Source organism: Maylandia zebra, linkage group LG19 (assembly GCF_041146795.1).
Source record: "Maylandia zebra isolate NMK-2024a linkage group LG19, Mzebra_GT3a, whole genome shotgun sequence".
In the NCBI taxonomy this organism is placed as follows: domain Eukaryota; kingdom Metazoa; phylum Chordata; class Actinopteri; order Cichliformes; family Cichlidae; genus Maylandia; species Maylandia zebra.
Genome location: NC_135185.1, coordinates 29,911,876 through 29,935,163, shown reverse-complemented (window position 1 = coordinate 29,935,163; position 23,288 = coordinate 29,911,876). Strand labels below are relative to the sequence as shown.

At 43.6% G+C, this 23,288-nt stretch overlaps 1 protein-coding gene across 8 annotated transcripts in view; it reads right to left on the bottom strand.

Moving 5' to 3' along the window:
* Positions 1 to 23,288, bottom strand: part of esrrb (estrogen-related receptor beta) — a 45,104-nt gene that overhangs the window by 8,905 nt on the left and 12,911 nt on the right. For 7 of the 8 annotated variants that reach the window (XM_004540710.5, XM_004540713.5, XM_004540711.5 and 4 more), the window contains 4 exons: positions 19,484 to 19,893; positions 13,773 to 13,898; positions 6,881 to 6,991; positions 6,234 to 6,395 (listed from right to left, as the gene is read on the bottom strand). In XM_004540710.5, coding sequence (XP_004540767.1) covers positions 6,234 to 6,395; positions 6,881 to 6,991; positions 13,773 to 13,898; positions 19,484 to 19,880 — 796 coding nt within the window. In that variant the 5' untranslated portion in view covers positions 19,881 to 19,893. The remainder of the gene's footprint in view (positions 1 to 6,233; positions 6,396 to 6,880; positions 6,992 to 13,772; positions 13,899 to 19,483; positions 19,894 to 23,288) is intronic. The other variant, XM_004540708.5, reaches the window with a different exon arrangement.

Genomic DNA, 23,288 nt, shown 5'->3' with positions numbered 1-23,288 from the left:
CTTTTCCACTCCACTGCTGAGTGCACCGGCAGCTTTCTGTCTGAAAGTCTTTGCGGCCGAGGAGATAATAACAATGCAGCTCTTGAGTTTCTCTTTGTTCACTTTGACTTAAGCACCCCGCTCAAATAGGGAGCATTTATATCTCAAAGAAAATGTTCACTTTCAAAATTCTCTGCTGCGACTTTTTTTTTTTTACACTGCTTGTGAATGAAAAACTCAATCGAGACAAAGGAGCACAAATAAATACGAGTGATAAAGAAACAGCACCGCATAATGGCCCACCTAATCGTCAACTGCATCATCATTAATAGCTCAAAGGGCAAAAATCAGACCACTAAAGTCCAACAACAGAAGCCAAAACCATCATCTCCTCCTTTATCTCCCCAAAAGCCCTCGGCTGTGAGCAGGAGGGGGCAGCCCAAACCTACAGACGGCTGCTTTAAACCCTTTGCAGAGATTAATCAGAGCACTGTTTCATCTGCCAGAGCACAGGACTGTCCAAAATGAAATGCTGGAGATTTCTGTTGAGCTGGAGTTCATATTCTATTAATTTATTATTGTTTCCCTCTCCCCGAGGGCCATTAGCGTGGGTAATAAAAAGAGATGTAATTACGAGGCACGGTGGCCCCCTCCAGCTGCAGCCCCCTCGTAACTCAACCTCAATCAGACAACAGAGCAGACAGAGCGAGGGAGAGAAAAAGAAAAAAGATGGCAGGCGGGAGAGAGGGCGGGAGAGAGCTAGAGAAATGGGGGATAAAAGAGAGGAGAAGATATGGGCCAGGGAGGAGGGAGATAAGGAAGAGAGAGAGCAAAGGGGGACCAGAGCATAAGGGAAAGGCAAAAAAGGAGATAGAAAGAGGAAAGAGAGTAATTCTGGCTGGACAGGGGCTGATCTATCATGGCCAGATATCAGAAGGACAAGCAGGCCCTGAAGACTTCTGCCCAGCGGCAATCTCACCTCAGCCAAGTCAAGTGCTCTCCGGGCTCCAGTTAGAGTAAAACTGCCCCTAACAGGACCCCAGAGGTTGAGCACATCTTTCTTTTTTCTAACCTCAAACTGGGCTGAATGATCACACTGCCATAAGCTTATTCTATATCAAAGCTTTTTGTTGTTGTTTTGTTTTATTTCAGATAACAGTTTAAAAGGGGGAAAGGACTGGGGAAAATGTGCGTGCACCTCTGTTTTGCATGGATTCTTGTCACTTCCAAGTGTGACACACAAGACATACAAGCAATATAGGAAGAAATGTCCATTTTGAGCAATTTTACAGATGGCGCAAACTCGTCTTCATGGACCTTTGTGCATATAACTCGCATGCCGACTATGACCCTTTTTTGCATTTATATGACGGCGTCAGGAGGATCCAATCAATAGCAGCTTGGTAATAAATTGCTGTGCTTGACGTAAATAATTTGACCTGAAATCCAGCCACATGTACAACACAGACAGCTCAGTTTGCTGCGAGCTTTCTCTGGACATTGATTTGATGACACAAAATGCTGCTTTTTTTAAAAAAAATTATTGAGTAAAGTCTAGTCAATACAAGCTGACTAGGTGAAAAAGAGGTTGATGACTGAAAATTAATTGCGTTTTCAGGAAGCGCCTATCAGCCTTCTTTTGACGTGATAACCAGCCCATTATCCCATTGTAAGTAGCTGGAGAATGGGGTGATTTGACCAGCAGCCTGTGAATGTTATGAGGTTGAAAAACGTTAAATACAGTAATCCCCTTGTTTTAATCTGCACCCTATAACCTCCTGACCCGGGCAGCAAAGTCTTTAGCTCTCCCCAGGGTCCCACTGGCCACTACTGACTTTACATATCTCTTAGCCCCAAAGACCAGGACGAATCAGGCTTTAATCATTGCTATAATTACACATAATTTATCTCCACTGCCATCAAGTAACACTGCTTAATGAGGTATGTCTCTCTGCTGATCATCACTTAAAGGCACATCGGCAAAAAAGATTTCACACAAAAAGATTATGCACACATGTTAAAGTTTAAGAAAGTATTTAAATTTGATCTATTTTTGTCATTAAAAATATGTATATAACAGCGCCGGATGTACCTAGCTATACATCTGTCACAATAACTAAACAAGCTTGGCTTCCTGGTCCTGCACACTGTTGGCTTCCTGTCCCCCATCTCAATCTCCCTGCATGAGATTGGGGGGTTCTGCCTTCCTTCCACTCTCTGACTGGGTTCAGGCCTCAGCATCCACCTGATTGCTCAATCTGTCTTTATCTCCTGTGTTGAAGCCTACGTCAGAGGGTAAATTGAATATACTAAGAGCTGTCTGTTGGTGTCTATATTTAATAAAGTGCACTGATGAGGTGCTGATTTATTGCCAGGCAGTATTCACACTCTATTACAAGGAGATTACGCAGCTCGAGTGGGATCAGGCTGGCAACACAGTAAGTAGATTTTACAATTTAATGGCAAAGAGAAAACAGGAGCCCGGGAGGAGGGGGGGGGGGGGGGGGGGGGGTGAAGGAGGCCAGGCGACTATAGTGGAGGGTTGAGCTGACAAAAACAAGACAACGTACAAGAGGCACAATCTTTTTTCGACATCGGTGCCTCGGTGCTAACAAATAACGCGCCAGGCAGTTGTGTGTCAGACGCAGAAGCTGATGAACTGAAATCCAATAAAGCACAGACGATGAATATTCCCAAAACACCAGCGATGAAAAGAACAATGCAAACTAGTCTGATTCATTAGGTTCCTCTGGCCTGAATCTAATACGAGAAAATCCTTTGCGTGTATATTTTATAATAATTCATTATAATTAAAGCTGTGTGACAAATGAACTTCTTAACGTTACAAATGTAAACAGACCTGAGAAATAAACAATCCTCACTCAGTGTCAGCCAACATCACTTTATTGTTCAGATGATACCCATTTATGCATCCAATTGGCACCGTCACACTGCGCACACTATTTAAGTTCCTTTAGTCTACCTATACAATTGTCATGCATCTGCAATCCGCTTTGCAACCCACATCCACCTTAAATCCTTTGACTATATTGGTCCTGACTGAAACGTGTTTTCTTTGTATGGTGCAAAGTAGGACAGTGTCAGTGTTTGCTTGGCCCTTTAGCCCTGAGAGAACTCCCAGCTGAAAACACTCGGAGCTGGGAAGCTGGGAGGTGAGCTGGCAAGCACCAACCAACGAGCACCTTTTGTATAAACAACAGGCACGGCACTCTTTACATATGAACACATGACATTCCCACTGCGGGTGTGAAGGCATGTGGGGAAAGCACAGGGTTATGGGGGGTTACACTTGAAACTCACTGCTGCTGAGGAAGGCAGCAGTGTCAAGTTGGTAAGCAGGTTCTAGTGTACTGAAGTGGTCAGGGCACTTAGTTGCTCACTAAACGTCTTGGACAGAGGAAAATGCAGCTCTAAATTGATGGAAGGGACCAGAAGGGGTGGCCAGAGGATTGCTATGTGTGTCGAAGGTTGTTAGCACCTTAGGAGCAACAAACCATCTGTCAGCGTTGCCCTAACACTATTCCTAATGACCCCGTGCCCCTAAGGCAACAGCCGTGTTACTTTGTGCTGCCATTTGGAGCAGTGACACAAGTGTCTAAAAGCTCAGCGGTGATTATCAGTTAATTAAAGATGCTCTTCAGATGAGGGCAAGGCTGCAGTTTTGCAATGGCAAACCTGTTAAAAAGGACTGATATGTGACACCACGCTGATCTGAACAACTGAACGTGTTCTTATTTCGCCTAAAATTGCAGAATTCTGTAACACCTGAAAAGAACTTCACGTATGTAAGCCGACCTTTCACGGCCAAAATAACAAAGTCGACATCGGAGCCTGTAAGGCAGATATCGGCTCCACTAATGACACAGCTTTGTTATCCTCCAATTGTCCTCCCATTAAAACCCAATAGGGCTACTCTTCTCAACATTACGCCACTTTTGAAACTCGTTCCAAATGTTAGCTGAAAATAGGAGAAATTAAAAATCAATCGGGAGAAGGTAACTGCTAATTTTCATGACATTTAAATTGTTACACTCAGACTTCAGTTGCTGGCCCATCTGTCAGTGGCCTAATCAATGTGGTCTACTTCATAATGAACAGTTAATCTCTTTAATTCCATTGCCCAAGGCCACAAAAATCTATCAGGATACAATCAGCAGGTTTTTTCCCCTCCTTCTCTTCCCTGTCGTAGCTGGAGAAGAGAAATATAGTAGGAGTGGAGCGTGGTAGGCTGCCCTGAGGTACCGCTGGTGCATGCAGTGTTAGCGCATGGAGTCTCGCTCAACCAGTGAACCGTCTCTGATCAGGTTCAGCCATGTACAACTCAATTATGCAGCCATTTCATGGCCAGAGGACACCCACTGCCCTAATGCAGACACGGACCGAGCACTTAGTTGAAGTGGAACTCCTTTTTTGCCCTCTTAAATTGTTATTTAACAAGAATGAGTGTGGTTTTACGAACAAAAGCATTAAAACGTGGCCACAAACGAAACCAGTGTCGAGTCTTCTTCAGAAGCAGATGAGAAAAATCTGCTTCCGTCTTGTCAACGTGCAGCCAGTGCAGATTATTTAGGGCAGATCAGTTAGTGCAGCTATAGTTCCACGCGCCGGCTCACAGTGGAGCACACAGTCGGGCTTAGTGCTTCAGGTTTTGGGTTAAATGATCATTATCGCCACATTTGGAATGACGAGTCGTCAGCTGCAATCTATGGGGCAAATCCCATTAACGTTATGAATCTATCCACTGTACAATACGTGTTAGTATAATCTGATTAGCAACGTTTCAACACCACGACACACAAAACCCGAGTAAGCATGTACACATATTAAAATGATGAAGCATTTCAGGGATGCGAGATAAAACCTTTAATACTTGTATATTAGTGTTTTTTAAATAATTGGCTAAAAGGACCATCTATGAAGAAGAAACATTTCTGACTCTGAACAATACAAACTAATGCTCTCTTTATTCTCTCTAAATGCAATTTTTGCACTAGTGACGATTCTTCCTGTCTGTACTCTACAGTCAGCCTGGGAATGCTGTCAATTTTGTGCATGTCTGCGCCACTGGTGTAATTTTTGGGTCACAATGATGAGAGTGTGTTATCGGGTCAGCTGTGATCCAGTCCTGAGTAAGCTCCTTGGTTAAACTCTCAGTCTGCTGACCATGCATGGCCTGTGGGGAGTGATCCAAATGGTTTAGTCGCGTAAGGGACTGGGGCTGAGGCCAGGGGCTGGGACCGTATCCATCTCTAATCTCCTTACTATCAGATCTGTACCTGATTAATACCCCTTCTTCTGAGAAGTACTCTAATACCTATCGGTACACAATGCACCACCCCGAGGTCACTAAGAGTCCACTTTGTATCAGTGAAAATAAATAAACTTTTCATGTGTGTGCCATGCTTAGAGTGTGCATATGTGTCAGTGTTGTAATGATGTCGTGCATTTCCTGCATGCTGACAGATGCATGCCTGTCCAAGTTATGCTGATGAGAAGAAGAGGTTATGGCGTTGGCACCGAGGGACACATTGATTTAGTTTGTTACCGCTTTGTCTCTACAGCACTGCAGTGCTACAGAGTTATGGGGGTCGAGCGAAAGATCAAGCGGGAATCTGCTTTAGTTGCCAAAAAAGAACAGCTAAACAACATGTACTCTGTCAAAATCAGAGGAAAAACTCTCGAAGGAAGCAAAATCTCTGCTGATGTGAGGTGGCCTATCCTCAATTCAACAGCCTCTTATAACCTAACACCTCCTCTATCAGAATGTCTATGGGGCAAGGAAGAAACATGATTATGCCCATCAATAATTCAATATGTGTGTGTGCTTGCACTTGTGTGCATTCATGTGTGCATATGTGTGCCTGTGTGTGATATGATGTCTTGTTTGACTGGGCAGGTCCCCAACTTTGCTCTTAATCTCCCCGGTGATTACAACATACAATGGCACCGGGTCTGTGTCCCCCCTTCTCCATTGAATGGAGGGATTTAAAATGCACTCTATTGATTTGTTTCTCGCACAGCGATGTCCATTTTGCACACCCCTCAATCCTCCACGCACCCGGAGGCTGTATGAGCTGCTGTCATTAATTATCTACGTGTGAGTGCATGTTTATTTTCACAGAGCAAGTTTAAAACTGGGGGCAAAGAGAGATGAAAGAGGAAAAATAAAACAGTATTGAAAAGGAGCATGCCTTGAAATAAGACAATAAGAGAATATTTTATATGTATTGTACCTGGGATGTGTTTAGCCCAGCCGATTATGACCACCAGCTCGCGGTCAGCCAGGTCACAGAGCGTGGTCAGAGCCTTGATGTCACTCTCCGGCATGGTGGGGTCAGGCATGGCATAGATCTTCTCTGGCTCTGCCACCAACAGGTGAGACACTATCTTTGTGACTGGATTGAAGAGGAAGGAGGGTGGGGGTGTCAAAAAAAAGGAGAGGTCAAAGGTTATTTCACCGTAATGCTTAGAGAGGCACACAGATGTGCAACACTGATATGCATGACAACATGACGAAACAGTAGCATGGTGGTCCCACCTTCCCTTTTTTTTGCCTGTGTGTGTGAAGGAAACGCCACATTGTGCAAAGGAAATTTACAGTGTGCAAAAAACATGTGAGACAGGAGTGTCCTCGAGATCTCTCACTCTTTAATATCAGTCATCTGTTCAGAGACTTATCGTAACTCGGCTCCGAGCAGAACAATACGTGGCCTATATTTACGACAAACGAACTCTCAACTGTCCAAACATGCAACATGATGGAGGAACGCGAGTCTGTCCTAGAATTTTATCTCAGTTTTACTTGCTCGCTCGCCTGGTAGAGGAGAGGCAGCGGAAGAAAGAGACAATGGGCTATTGACGGGGGGTGGGGGGTACTCACGAGGCTTTTTGGTGGGAGGAGGGAGCGTCAGGCCCAGGTACGGATTGTTTTCTGTGTCCAACCTCCTCTTGTACTTCTGTCTGCCCCCTCGCACACGGTCCAGACGAACCCCTAAGAAAGAAAAGATAAGACCGCCGTGTAAATTGTGATGAAGTTGTAAAGACAAAAATATAGGATTATGGTTCAAAATTACACCCTCACATATTCTATATTATAATATATTAAAGTAAATGTGAGCTACAGTGCTGGCCTTTAGCTTGTATGTAAGGAATATAAAAGGACTACGTAGAGGTATAAAAATGTGTCCGTGTGTATGAGCATACTTTCAGTGTGTGTGTGTGTGTGTGTGTCTGTGTGTGTGTGTGGGGATGTGTCAGAGTCGCGGCAGGCTTCCCATATGTGGTCCATGCCTGGCTGGTCTACTGTGACACAGCTGAGCCCAGAGCAGGTCTAAACATATGAATATTTAACGCAGGGTCAATGATCTCACAGACTGGCCCTCTAATTATTTAGCTTTTGGGGTGAGGCAGACTGAATACTAATTAGCTGCCAGCCACTTGCCTCTTTGCTTGTGTGTGTGTGTGTGTGTGTGTGTGTGTGCTCAGGTGTGTCCTTTTTCAATATCCACAAACAGAAACTTAACCAGCCAACAAGCAAAGACATAGTCACACATACAGTGTACAAAGCATCCACTGTCATACTGCAGATAGATAACTAGGTATTGCTTTCCAATAAAAGACCCTTATTTCACCCCTCTTTCACAGGAGTAGCACCGAGGCCTTATCATCCGCAGCCACACCTAGGGGGCCAGGTTCCACACTGATACTGTAAATGTCAAGCTGGCCTCATCATAACATAAGTTATTTATTATCTAATTATTTGATAAGAATGTTTCTATTAAGATGTCTTTTCTATTCTATTAATTTTCAACATTGTAAACATATTTCATCTGCGCCGTTCTATTCATTTGATGCCACTCGGCAGGTATTTGGCCATTTAATGAAATTGTATGCAAACATTTATATCCTGCATGCCCTTATTTGGAATTGTGTCACTGCCACCGGACAGTCTAAACATACCGGCTATCTTAATCCAGCTGAGAAGGAGAATCTGTTCAATTTACCTTGTATGCATAATGTAACACCACCACCCCCTTACACAGACGTGCAAACAAATTTAATACTAAAGGTTGGATGAGGAAAAAGGCTCAATGAAATTCTTGCGGTGGAGGAGGAGTTAATTTGTCAGCCTCCCGTGTCCTTTGAGTGAACAACACCCGCAGCTGGAGCACTTCCTTGATGATTTCATCACTTTATAACAGGGAGGACGGTGTCAAACCTGGGCATTGTGTGGCCACTGCAAATGAGCCTAATACAATTTGCCCATCAGCAAGTGCTCTTGGAGAGGATGAGTTTGGATGTGTCCCATGCGTGGCGATTGGAGGTCGCCCGGTGAACGGATGGGGAAAGGGAAAATCAGATGATGTAAGATAGAAGTGGTGGCCTTCATTTAACAAAGAGGAATTCAGCAGCAGATTTATGCAAAATAGCTGATTTTTATATACAACAGACACAAAGCCCTACTCGCTCTCTGTGTGAATGGGGAGTCCAGTAAGTTGTATTAACATGTAACTATGAAACAAAGATTTTTTTCTACTTATATAAATTATTTGATTCCCTAGAAACACAAATCTGATTAGGACTGTCTTTCAATTTCCTGACACTGACAACCTACTAACCTAATTACCCCCAACTCCCAGCAGAGCCTATCCTTCCCAGTGAGTACCAGGGAATCATCTGACATCAACTACCTGTATTTCATGCACAAGCGTGGATACTTGGTGACAATTTATTTTTTATGTGCATTGTCTCAAGCAATCAATTCTGGCAGTGTTGTGGGCTACTGCTTAAAAACTTTCTGCATTAGCTAAAATACCGTTATTCTTGGATGCATGTCCTGTCAAATGTGCTATCACCACTTTCTACAGTTTCTTCCGGCTCTCCAGATGAGCTTGGCTGCTGCCAGGTGGCAACGCTTCTGCTCTCCGTGTTCCTCTCTGCCGGTTGAGTCGTGTGGCTGTGTCAGCCAGCATAAAGCCAACTACGGAGGTAGATGGGTGCCTCTTTTAATTAGAACAGTCCTGGCCATAATTAACAGATGCTGACTGGAATTAAAGCTCCGCACTAACCTGTCTCATTTTACTGTCCAACAGGGCCAGACACAGGCAGAGAGGAAGAGAGAGTGATTAAGAGCAGCCAGACAGATTCATTCACTCATGCTGTCAGGTACTATAGCCAGGACTTTTATAGGGGCCTTTGTGAGGTTCATATGCCCCTTTGGTGACGCTTTAAGCGCTCCGACTCTGGCCAGTCTGTTGTGCTCCCTCCAGAGTAAACAGTAGGTGCGTTATAAATGTGCAAAGCGAGTTGAGTGCCACCTCATCCACAGTCATCTTGCTGTTTTATGGCCCACTACACAGTGCAGCAAGGGTAGCAGCGGGTGAGCTCGGGTATCATCTCTTCAAAGGAGGGTGCTCAGGGAGGGGGCTTTTGGCCAAGGCGGCTGGCATTTGTGCACGGATTAGCACAGGCCTCGAGGTGGGGGCTGGGGCCAGCTGACCTACAGCTCTTCTTTCTCTCCAAAAACAATAATAATCCCCTTCCGAGCACACTCCTACAAAAGGGCCTGTCTTCACTCACTTTATGCGGTAGGGGTCCTTATTTTGAGTCCCTCACCTGTTCTGGGTGTCTCTCCCTGGGGAAAGTGTCAGGATGTCTGGGATGGTTGGCAATGCCAAGGGGGGCTTAGGCGGTCCCTATTTTAGCTGGGAAAATCAGAAGGCCACATGGCAAGGCATGGTGAACCTTGCCTTTCAAGGAAGCCGCCCGCTAAACTGCCGTCAGCACTATTTCAAAGGGCCCTCGTTGCCAGCTTTGCATGCTTCTAAGTGCAGCATTTTTAATCACGAGTGATGATGAGCAGGGGTAGCGGAAAAATTGTCACGCATTGCCCCCCGTCCTCATCTGCTGACCCCAGAGGCTGCCATAGTGACACCCTTGTCACATACTCCATTTACAGGTTAGCTACAGTATCCCTCGTGAGCTGACATCCTTGCTCGTACTGCTAATTGAAAAGACTAAACGGCACTTAAACCTCACTTCAGAGTCTAAATTAAACTGTTGAAAAAACATTTCAAGTGATGTTTGCCACAGTGGAGGCCTCCTGTTACTTACTTATTTCAATTATAGATCTTAGAAGCAGACTGGATTCATCTTACTGGTGCACACAACTTTGAAGAAATGATGTTTAGTACTTTACTTCACTAAACATTTTTTTTTCCATTTGTATGTTGTGCGTTTTACTATAACTGACTGTTAGAGCTTGTTCTCTGCATGAAAATGTATTGCATATCAGTACTAGGGCTGCCACGATTTGTCGACTAGTCACGATTACGTCGACTATCAAAATCGTCGACGACTGATTTAATAGTCGACGTGTCGTTTGAAGCTTTGTACGATCACAAAAGACGCAGGAATAAGTAGCAGGATTTAAGAGTGTAATAACGGACTGAAACAGAAGATGGCAGCACAGCATGTACAAGGATGTCAGCTACCGTTAAACCCCGAAGAAGAAGAAGCAGCTGTGTCCCAGAATTCATAGCGCGGCCCAGCTTAGTTTCCAACAATGGCGGCAGCTAGTTAGTTTTAATGTTACTCTTATTATTCTTTCTGGGTCACAAAATAAACGTTTAACATATTTTCAGGCGAGAATGTAGCTGTGTAAACCTCAAATATCTGCTCAGTTTATCAGGACACCACATATTTTCAAAAGCGCTCCGACGTTTTCGGAGACGTCTGTTACCCACTAGCTCGATAGCGAGCCGGGGGCTAGGTCACTAGCGCCGTGAGAGCACCGGACTCCCGGCAAATTGTTTTCAAACCCACCGCCATCTTTCGCGACTCAGGTTAAATATATATGAGTCACTTAGATAAATTAAAAATGTTGTTGTTTGGCTTTTTTTTTTTTTTTTTTGTATTTTATTTGTTCCTGAGTAAATCGGTTTGGCTGAGATTAAAGTTATAGTTTTTACACAGCTGAATAAACGTCAAGCAGACAGCTGATTATCATAAGTGTGAGATGCTCCAGAATATACTCCGGTGTCCTGTTATATTTTAGATAGCAAGGAGTTTATTAAACTTTACCGAAACAATCTGCAAATTTCATTAAAATTGAATAAACTATCATCTTGTCTTTATTTTTAGTTAGCACCTTAAAAGCTTAAAGCTGTAAGCTAATGATAGTTATATAAGAGCAGATGCTGCTGGTGCAATAAGCTGTAGTTTTACGTCCAATGGATGATGATCTGATTAGTCGACTAATCGCATAAATAATCGGTGACTAGTCGACTATCAAAATAATCGTTTGTGGCAGCCCTAATCAGTACAGACACACTCCTTTGTTCAGCAAATCTTCACAGCTGTCGCACTGCTTCCTTGCAAAACCAGACGATTCCTTTAACACACAGTATTCCAAAATTAGGACAATGGAACAAAAAGCTATTGTCTTTGGTCAATGCTGTGGATGTGCAGATAAAAATATATATTAACTTTACAGAAATGGTCGATTTTCTTGAGCTCTGAGCAGCCAGTAAGACTAGAAAAAGCACTATGTAAAATATACCTGCCCATTCTTGCATGTGGAGGCATGTACAGTAGTGTGAGTGTGCGAGAGAAAGGAAGTCGTGGTGGACAGCAACTGCCACTGAATGATGTCAGTCTAATCTCTCAATACTATCTTGTCTTCTCTCTTGCTCTAAGCTCTGATCTGTTTCCATTGATCAGAGGAAAAACCTGTTGCATCTGACATTTGATTAGTCTATTGATCACTTCCTCCTTTACACAGTCAAGGGAAAGTACAGCTACTCAACACAAGGTTCAGGCAGGCCTCCTGTAATCGGACTGCTGATCTTCCAAGACCATTTTCCTTATGCCTCCTATCCGGTTTCCAATATTGAAGTGCCAAATGTGGCTTTAGTGGCTTTGCTTTCACAGGTGTACCCACACAGAACAGAGACGTGAAATCTTAAGTTGTTTTATTTTTTTGTTTAAATCTAGTGAAGGATTTAAACTTATGTTTCTTTGGGGGGTCAGCAATGCACTTTGTTGGGGCTATAAAGTTATAATTAGGCAATTTTCCATTGAGACACAATGTGACCTTTCTGCAGTAATGAAAGTAAGTTGCAACCAGAGCCACATGAGCGGTTGCCACCATTTCCTGAGCCGACGGCTTCATTGAGCTTACAGTCGGCACAGACCACGTGTCTCTCTTTCCATTTAGTCTTGGTGACACAGCCCCAAGACAAGAGCTCAAGCAAACGCTCGTTTTCTTGATCACAGCCAGCATGTTTCATAATTTCGACTGTGACAAAAATCAGTTATATGAGAGGGATCTGTGAACACCAGCACATGACTTTAATCACGCACAGTGACAATAGCTGCCGTGCGGTGATGACAGCCACTATGTAAAGGAGAAGAATTATTCTTATTCTGATAATGTGCTGAGTACACAGAGGAGTGCATTAGAACCTCAGGCTTAGCCGTACTCTGCATATTCGGGTTTTACGCTCATTTTTAGCCTGACCTGACACCAGTCATTCATTTATAGCAACGGCTACATATTTTTGTAGTCTCTTATTCTCCAAGGTGATATATTGGCATAAATTTTTCATCAGATAGTAATGCGATTACTCTGTCATTCTGGCATTGAGGCTTTATCTGGCTGTGCACAGTCCAGCAGATTCTGTTACTGGGTTGGGATCCATACGGGCTACGACTCCGGCTTCAGGTCGCGACTGGGTATGTATGCATCTATAAATCCCCCACTCTCCAATAGAAGAGAATAATGGGATGAATAAAAGCAGAGTATATAAATTTCACGGAGTTTGGCAGAGAATTTAAAAGTGGACGTTTTAACTGGATTTAATTTATCTTCGATTTCGGAGCTCTTATCTGGCAAAGCATTTATACCACCGCCCAACCGTGAGGGATGAAAAAACCTACCCTTCCTGCTTTTATCTGCACTTAAGAGAGAAGCAAAATAAAAATGAGTGAAAACAAAAACAACACTGCTTCCCTCCAGATATTGTCATTTCTATGTTATTTGTCTATCTTTTATTTTATTTTATATTTCAAGCAAACAGCAAATGATAAACTGACAGAAACAGAAAGAGTAAGGGAGGTGAAAACTCACCCACTAGTGCAGTGGGATGAGGGAGAGTGGACAGGTGCCTCCGCTAGAAGAGCAGCCAAGGTTTGTGTCTCGGGGGAGTCAGTCAGTGGGGAAAGGGAGGGGGAGAGAAAACCAGCCAGACAAATCCATCGGAAGCATGTTTAATTGTCACTGAATTCCCTGTTGGCGTGACTTTAAAAAACCATCCGCAGGAAGAGAGCTGAGATGTTCGGAAAACATTTAGTGGATCAATATGTCAGGGAGAGCTGAGACTGTTGCGGGTGTGTGCTCAGGGACCTGGCCTGAGCCTTTCCAAGTGGAATACTGTTACATTTCTATTACTCAAAGGCAGGGATCAAGCTATTCAGCATATTTCTGTCCCCAACTCAACTGCACATTATTTACTGCTGTGTGGATAGGAGGGGGAGGACAAGGGGCTGGGAACTGTTGTGCCGGCCAGCTCGTTTTATGCATTTCTCACTGTGGAAATGCATAAAACGAGCTGCTGCAGGAAAAAATAACATGGGCCTTCTTGGTGGGTCATAAGACATCAGGCACGCGATGATGATGTATTAGACTATTGTTGATCTGATCAATTGTTTTTGTATAAAGTGTGTGCTTCTATGCTACATGAGTGTGTAAGAATAATAAAAAATGTTCTTACTCTTCTTACCTTCTTTGAGCATCCCCACTTTGAGGCATTTCATGAAGCGACAAGCCTGACATGATTTGCGTCTCCGTTTTGTGATCTCACATTCATTTGTGGCAGGACAGCTGTATTCTATGTTACCTGTGAAGAAGAAGAAGAAGAAGGAGAAGCACAGCTTAGCACCAATGCCATATTCAAATAACGAGTAGAGTATAAAGTACAAGCATTTTGGACCTGATGCTTAGCTGGGTGCTCCCAGTAAATGCAGAAAACACCATCATTGTGTTTAGATGGTCTATTATATAATAACCACTCTGGTATGGGCACCTGTTAATCATATAGATTCTTACAGAACCAATTTCTATGTGCCCTCCAGTGTGTGGAGTACCTTCTAGTACTGAGGTCCAGAGTCTGAGGAGAGGTGGTGGGGGCAAGGAGTAAAGGGCAAGAGGTTAGGGGTGGAGTGAAATCTAAAACAGTCCTTTAGGACCGTTCAGCAGATGCCACTCTACTGCAACACTAAATTGGTCTCATTAATTCTGTGCATGTCCCCTCCAGGCCCCGGGCGCAGGCCATGTCCCTCTGCGCTCAGAGGGGCCTGCCACTGCTTCAATAGCAGGCTAGAGAGCCAGACACACTGCCCCTGACCACTTTACATAATACTCCTGCAGACCCAAACCTGTTGTTACCACTGTTGCCATTGTTGACTATTTACATAGTGTACAGGCAAGAGGCCTTATGCATTATTCAGCTGCAGCGTCTGATTCCAGGACGGAGCAATGAAAAAGAGTTTCATTGCTACACAATAAAAGCGCCGGTTCCGCACTACTCTAGCATTAGCAATAGGAAGGGCAGGGTATGTGAGGCAGTTCCTCCGCTGCTGCCTGATTCCCTACATTTTACTGCATTCAGGGGTTTTCAATAAAGGGTTTCAGTGTAATGGTTGCTTCGGCCTAGGAATTTGAATTATCCTCATCTTGAGTGGGCTTTTAGCTTGAAGGATTTTGACATTGATATTTTCTAAACTTTTCTTTTAACCTATTGTTTGTCTTTTCCAGTGTAGTGCTGAAATAGATTGACATCTAATGTCAGAATCGAACCTAATCGTTATAATTCCCACAACATAAACATCCTTATCCATTAAAGTGCATCTAAGCAAACAGGACGTAGCAAACGTGCTCTCCACCCACCAACCTCTTCCAAAGGGGGAAGCATTTCCTTGTGTGTGCGCACACCGTCCAGACACATTCACACACACATTAGGATTGCACCCCGACGTCCTGAAGCTGCACCCCAGCTCTGACCCTGAGTTCACATTTCTGTACAGAAAGCTGTGTAATATTCCACTGGCATTCCTATGCTAGCCCTCTAACATCCTTTGACAGCTTATGCAATTATGTTAACATTATTGGACAGATCAAGTAGAGGGTCCCAAGATGTTATAAATAATTAGAAATTCCTCTTTATATCTGGGTTAGAAATCATTATGCTAATTCTCCTCTTCTCTTTGGGGTTGGGGTAAATAAATGTGTGAGGCAAGTGGCTGATGAGCTCTGATTGTCTTTCCTCTGTCTGTTTTCTCTGTTGTCATAGCAGAACCAGACCATAATAATCCTATCCCTTTCTCATAATCTGGCAGGAGGCAATCAGTGCCGCCCTGCACAGAAGTTAATCTTCTGAGGCTTTTTTCTGTTTGTGTTTCCATTACACACTAACTAATCTTTAATTTTGATGTAAAGCACTAAATCTAAAAAAAAATATATCTTTCATTTGCATTTCACTAAATTATACAATTAGGAACTTGTGGACCGCACACCACGATATGTTGCAGGGCTTATACAGCACAGCTGACCCTGTGTGGTGATGCTTATGGGTTGTTGTTTTTTTCTTCCTCCTCTCCGTTTCGTTTCTCAGGGGATCCCAAGGACACGTGCACAAACCGCACAAACCACACCTGGCACTAACTAAGTTAGCCCTTTGATATCGCACACTCCAGAAACAAAAGCAAACATGCGAGCCCACACTTCTGCGCTACCGTATTCACCCCCCCAGCCGACTCCCCCCCACCCCCACGTTCGTCTGATGTTCTGTCAGAGGGGGCTTCTCATAGCTCAAGGCAGAGTGAGAGGTGGATTAACTCATTTTTCATCCCTACATTTGATTTATATTTAGAACAGGGATTGTTTCAGTGTCAGCACACACGCAACCTTACCAAAGTATCACTTTCTAGCATGACTGCTGCTTCTGACCTGTTATTTTAAGTCAATATAAGTGCAGAAGAAAATGCTAACGGACATAATAAATGAACGTGAATGTAGACAAAAATGTAGCTTTGCAATCATGTTTAAAGCACAAGACTACAGCACGTTACGAGTCCCAAATCTATGGCAGATCTTTTTTATTACACGTAACTCATTATATTAACTGATTGCGTTAAAAGGTTTGCTCCCATCAGCAGTTTTGTAAACACAGACGTGAAAAGCATAAAGCTTCAGTTTCACTTGTATGTGGTCATACTCTTAACCTACATTATATCCAAAATAATGGCTAATTAGGTACTGACCCTTAAATAGTCAAAGTGAAATGAAGTCAACTAAAGTTAAAAGATTTAAATATTTAATTTACTTGCATAGACGCCATAACTGAATTATTATCGTCTTTGCTTGAGTTGTCTTCTTAAAAAAATTAATAAAGTATTTTACTGGACTGTAATTCAGCGGACTTAACTGTATTGAGTTATACTGAAATTAACTAAACTGAACTAATATCAGGGCTCAGAGGGTATAAAAGAGAACAGATGGCTGAACGGCTCTAACAGTCTCTTTCGTCTTTTATCTAATAACAAATTGCACTATACTGAACAGGAGTTAAACACAGACGGTGACAACAGATTTAATGGTGTGCTTGTAATAAATGTCATACAACAGATCTGCCGTTCAGAAACGCTGCACAGATACACTGGCTGCTAGAGCGACTGTATGGCAACTTTCATTTTCTAAAACGAAGCGCACTGGCGGGAACCCCTTTAACCCGAGGGCCATGCTCGGGGGTTTATCTGTCTTTAGAGAGGTTATGGTATGGTTACCAATAACATTACAGAGTGAAGGGAGAAGAAAAAGATTTGCCTCCTTCTTCTCTTGATAAGTATCTGTCTCAATCTATTTTATGGCTTTTCAGGACCCATGCCAGGGCACAGAGGGGGAAAGTCAGGTCTTGTAAGTAAATTACAGTAAAATGGCAGGTATTTCTCATCAAAATCTAAACTGACTTTTACAGGCTTACTGTCAAGGTCTGTTACTTCATATAAAAGAGGGCCACTGAGTTCAGTCGGTTTTCAAGCAATTTTGCACTTGGGTTCAAAATGGGAAGAAAACACGGTTCAATAAGACATTTATGCTTTTGATTGGTGGGGCGCGCGAGGTGCAGGGCTGGAGGTATGATTAGGGCGCATTGAGAACAGGGGTATTTCTGGGATGGATGGAGATCTAGGTTGACTTTAATTTGGGTCTGGCCTTGACTAAAGCAACTATCTCCACATATGAGTTCAAGGGGCTTTTAAACTGGATGAATAGGTGGCAGAAGATGGATGTGCCATCCGTGTTTGTTGAAAACGGTAGGGACGTGGCCTTAAAAAAGCACAGGCCATAAGAGAACTGAAGCAGTCTGAAAGGACAGGCGCACACATTTGTGCACACACTCACTGAAAATAATATTTTATTTATATAATAATAATTTAAGCCTGCGTTTTAATAGCATTGTCAAGAATAAGTTGCTAAATCACAGTTACACAAGGTGAGCACAAGGTGATAAAGAAATTGTCGTGTACACGGTTAACATTAACTTCACATGTTTGCCCTAAGTGTTATAGAACAATGTGAGAAAGGGCTGGGAAAGACAGCTCCTTTGTTTTCTTCTCATTAGAGAGGGCCGTCTCACACTCCACCCTTGACTGCCTCGTTATTCCTTTAATTAATCAGTTCTCATCAACGGCACCCTCTCATTCTTTTCAAGGGCTCTACATCCTGCTCTTTACCGCTTCCATTTTCCTCTAGCAATCCTGCATGTGTTTCTTTCATCATTTCGGAAGGATTTTACCGCCCCCCCCCTCCCAAAAAAAAAAGAGCCCTGCATCCTCTGCCTGGGTCCCCTGTCTGATTATTATGCCATTAAGCCTCTCCTCCGCTCCTCTGAAAGAGCAGCAGGCTCCCTCTCCAATCTAAAGAAGTCCTGGGTTTTTTTCCCCTCCTTTCCCTGAAATTACCCGGTGACGCGTGCCTGAGTTTCTAATTGGCATGCCCGTCCCTGGAGACGGCCCCCTCCCTTCTTCCTAATGAAAAGCCTCGGCCTTAATTACACTTTCCAAACGCTGATTGTTATTGACAAAACTCCTGTGGCTCGGACAAACGACGGCAGATTAGCTCCATTACAGGCAGCCCTCCAAGAAGAGAAAGAGAGGGATTTCAAATTGACAATGCAAAGCGAGGGGGGAAAAAAGAGGAGCATTCAATTTTTTCTTTCCATGTACCTTGCTCTTAATTGTTTGGGCCGTTGCTCCACTTAAGACGTCTCATTCTTTCCCGATGCCTCTTTTCTGTCCCATTGTGTCGCCGTCAGTGTACTTTTAGTGAAGGGACAAAAGCCCAGTTATGTTACTTGAGAGAAAATGTTCATCTTTTGTCAATAGACAGGATTGCTGATGGCAGCATGGGTAAACAGGAGGATTTGGCCTAATGCTTTTGTTTGCCTGCAAAAGGTACATAGACTGTCTAAAGCTGATAGGGCAGTAAGGTCCAAAATCAACACCTAGCATCAAGACAGGCAGCCTGCTCTCCATTTAATGCCCGCAATTATTTGCTGATGAAAAAATTCCCTGAAAGCAGCGGACAAAATGATTGTTTTGTTTCACCTTAACCAAACCCTTAGGTTCATTTGATCTGTTTTATCTAGTTTGTTTTTCACTGAATTTATTCCACGACTAAGCCAGCACAGCTTAGTTCTGGGCAGCTGTGCCTGTTGTGCAAATTTTTTTTTTCTGCTCAACAATATCTTCGTCGCCCTGATTAATCTGGAGCGGAGCGCACAGTTTCACAGTGGGGGGCCTTTCATTGCCTCTCCAATGAGAAGCTGTGATACATCATGCCTTGCAGATAGAACAGTCTCACACTAGTCCCGTCCCCCCCACACACACAAGTCAGAACAAGAATAATAAAGCATGCACTCTGCACCCCCCCAAGGCATCTGGACAAACAGCCCCCACCCTCCACCAAATCTGCCCTCTGAGTGATGATATTGCCTCCATCAAACTCCACCCACCATGACAGATGATGTCATAATCTCAACAGTTGCCTCCTCTGTGTTCAAGTCTCCCTCTTTTTCTTTTATTTCAGTTTTATTGTAAAGATTCTTTTCAAAACGCATAATTATTTGTTAATCATTAAAGAGAATTTTATTTTTCTGTTTTGTTTTGTTGAGTTGTGAATAAATTAAAAACAGAGCCTGATATGTTTCTGGAGGCTACTGGTCCCCTGTGGTATGAGGCATCTTCCACACTCCAGTGATTTTTTTTTTTTTACATAGGAAAGTGTTTGGACTGAGTATGTTTCAGTGCTGTTGTGAGGCCAAAGGTGTCTTGTATGGAGGGTGTTTTGGTGTTCTGTGATGCAGCGACATGGGATGAAATATCTTGTATTGAGTGTTTGTCGGGCGGGGTGAAAGAAGAAAAATACCTTGTATTGTCCTTTTAAAAAAGGCTTTGCAGGCCTCACAAGAGGCTACCCCATAGTGATACCCCGAGGCTATATCTCCACAGACCAGGCACAGCCTCTTGGGGAGGGAGTTCAACATGTATTCGCACTTTATGGACGAGTCCTCCATGATGGTGCTGGAGCAGTCGTCATAGCGCTTGCGGCAGGTGCCAGCCCCAAGCCCGCTGGGGGTGAACATAGGAGGAGAGTCCAGGCCGTTCGAGTGGCTGTTCATGGTGCTGACATAGCCGCCGCTGGCGTCCGAGTTGCCGCTGGGGCTGTGGTGGCTGACCGTGTCGATGACCGAGGAAGGACTGGATGGCTCCGTCTTGATGTAGGACCCACAGCTGGAGGGTAGATGCCGGTCATCAGCGGCCATTCTATTCAGCAGCCTGGAAGGGGGTGGGGGGTAGGGTTGATAGGAAAGAGGGTGTGGAGGGTGGAGAAGATGAAGATGATTAGCAGAGGTCTTCGGAGAGCAGTAATGAATCTCATCAACCAGCCAAGTGACAGAAGTGCAGGAGACAGCAAATTATTAGATTATATGGCAATTCAGAACAACTGTAACAGAAATGCTTCTTTCCTTTAACGAGAAATTTGGAGTGAATGGAGTGTGAAAAGATGAGCGCTAACATACTGCTTATTTACAACTACAGAGCAGAACAACTCACTTTCACAGCTTTTACAGTGGAAAAACATGTGTTTGATTTTCTTTTCACAAAGGAGAGGAAACTGAAAAGAGGACAGATGATAAGTTTCGTGTGGTTGCAGCCTTACGTTTAAAATTGAAATTTAAATATGTAGTCATCTCTGTTTTTTTTAATCTTTCCAACTTGTCTGTCTACACCACTGTGCCCTAACAATCCCTTTACACCAGTCAACCAGGGGGAAGGGAAGTGCTTCATTAGCCACACATTACAGCAGCTGCGAAAGCGCTTCAGAGCAAAAATACACACCAAACACGGCGGCACAAGTCCGTACGCCACACAAACCCAGTGAAAAAAAGGTAGTTGAAAGAGAATAAGAGGAGGAGAGAAAGGGCACTCTGAAGACTTAACACACCCACACACACAGAGCGTGCACACACATCAAAGATGGGGGCATCTCCGTAGTCTAGAGAGCACAGTGGACCTTGGCTTGTCTCCTTGAGTCAGCAGTCAACCAAAAGGAAACATGATGGGAAGATATTGACTTTTTCACTGTCTGCCTAATAACTGTATTTTGGAGTACATGCAATCTGATGCTGTAACGTGTGCAGACTAAAGTGCAGTCTTTTGACTGCGGCCACAAAATCCTCTCTGAAGCCTCTCCTGCCCATATAAATCTACTTCAGTTCAGCTCTATAACCTTTAACTTGAAATTGCACTAAGAGAACAACGAAGAGGGGAAAAAAACTTATCCTGGACACACTCAACTCGTTTTTCCATCTGCAAATAGAGTGTATTGAAGAGGTGAAGTGGTGGAGGAGATGAATAACTCAATCTGCTGGGGATGCCGTGTAGACACAGTAACCTCTTAGGGTCAAGGCGAGGTCACACACTAACATACGCACACACCCCTATGCATGAGGGTACCACTGAAGGGGTGAAAGGTTACCTGCACTTGCCTACATTAACAAAATTGAGCCTTGCGTGGCTTATGCAAATTCAGTTTCAAGGGTTTCTCATGAGTGGCAGCTAGAAAGCCCAAGTTGTGCTTTAGCACATTAGTTTCATTAGCATATTGCCAACTAACGGTAATGTTTACATATTTGACATGTCAGGTTTACCATCAACACGGGGAGAAGATGCTGTTTCCCACTTGGGCTCCTATCTTTTGGACTGGACTGCTCTCAGAGCACTTCAGAGGAAACAGGAAGCGAGAAGCGTATGCTGTGGTGTCCGCCGTTGGTTGGCCACACTGCTTCTCGCTCTCTGAGGCTGATTTAATTGTGAAGATGGGTGACGGAGGGGTTCAAGCCCAGGGGTCAGTGGGTCAACCTTATTTTCTCACCCTGGATTCCAGGGCCCGTGGAGATGGGGGTCAGCGTGTCAAATTAAATCTCATTCCCGGGTTTCCCCTCCCTGCTGTCATGTATATTCATTGGAGCTCCAGGTGCCTAGCACTTCTGGAAATTCACAAAAAGGTTAACTGCTAAAATAAATAATAAAAATAAAAAAAACGTCCCCTGTTAAAACCGTTGACCTTGTGGAATAAGCTCTTTGCCCGAGCTCTCCTGGAATCCTTCTTGTGATATAAAACCTCTCAAAATATAAAACTGACACACAGCCGCCATCCTGTTTCGCAAAAAGCAATCCAATACATGCTTCATTTCCTCTTTCTTTCACTTACTCTCAATTTAACCAATTCATGCAATAACTGTATAACGGGTGGTTGTTAAGAATTACCGTTTTTTTTTTTTAATTACCTACCTCTACTCTTAAATGGTTTGCAGAAAAAAAAGTGAATCATGTTCATGCCTTTCTAAAATAGATCTCGCCGCTCTTAATAACGAATGCAGATTACATACCCATAAATTAATGCACGCTCTGTGTTCATCTGCTTTATGTTCTCCGTTTCAGGATGGATATGTGCACCTGCGCGACAGGGCACCTGCACTTGGCTTATTAAAGGCTATATATTAAAACATAGGAGCACAAGATGGCTCCATTTAGCTTTTATTTCAGAAATTCAGAGTAAGCTTAACCCAAGTTCAAAGGCCACCTCGAGGGTGACACTTAGCATAATTGCATAAGTGTCTTAACTGTTTCCCCTCCAGCTCAATGTGGTCATTTATAATGAATGTGCTGGCTAGAATCCCCTTAACTCACACCGCTATGACACATTATATCACTGCTATGCTTATGTTTTTAACAAGCCTGCATATATTGATTAATGATACTGAGGGAATACTAACCATGAGAACCTGGCGTATTAATCAAACAGTCGAAAATATTTCTATAAATATTGGTAATCTCTAGTGGGACAGGGCCAATTTAAATCTATAAATACAACTGTACGGGAAAATGAATTATGAACATTAAATTGTTTGACAGCAGCAATAGTCCCGATAAATAATTCAATATGTGGGGCAGGTGCTAATTAGCTTGTGTGCCACAGACAGAGCAGACAGGAAAGGGTGTGTTGAACTGAGACTTGATGCTGTAAAATCTATAGTTCTTTCTTCCTTCCTCAAGGTAAGAGCTTTTTTCTCTCTCTCTTTTTTTTTCAAAATCTGCTGCCTGGCTGCCTAAAGGAGCAGCACTCATCTAAGACACAGTATCTCCCCCTCTCCCATTTTCTCCCTCTGTTCCTCCTCCTTTTGTTCCCTTTGTACCGATCAAAATTCATGCTGAGTAGTAGGTTATGGGCCCGCAAACGCACACTGCGCAGTTTGGTTTTAATCTGATTCCACCTGGCCCTCCTAACGGCATTTCAGATCCCTAATATCATTCCACCAGTGCTGCTGTGACTGGGATTAGCCGGCCTAATGATGTGGCAGCTCGTATCACACTCACCGTTCCGCGATTTCCGAGAGGAGAGCCACGGAGCGCTCTTTCCTAACATCTCCACTCTTTCCCTTTGCCTGCGAGCGAAATTCTGAACATTGGATGACACTGTTATGAGAACGGAGAACATTCAGGATCTAATTGAGCCAATTTGTAAGTATGCCTGCTGAGAGCTAGCAGCTCTCTTCAGGAGGATAGTGACATCTTCCATTTTTCTCTGTGTGACTGCCACACTCTCCCTGTTTCATGTATAAATCCCAAGCACAGAGTACAACCCTGCGCTAGAGACTCAACTCAAG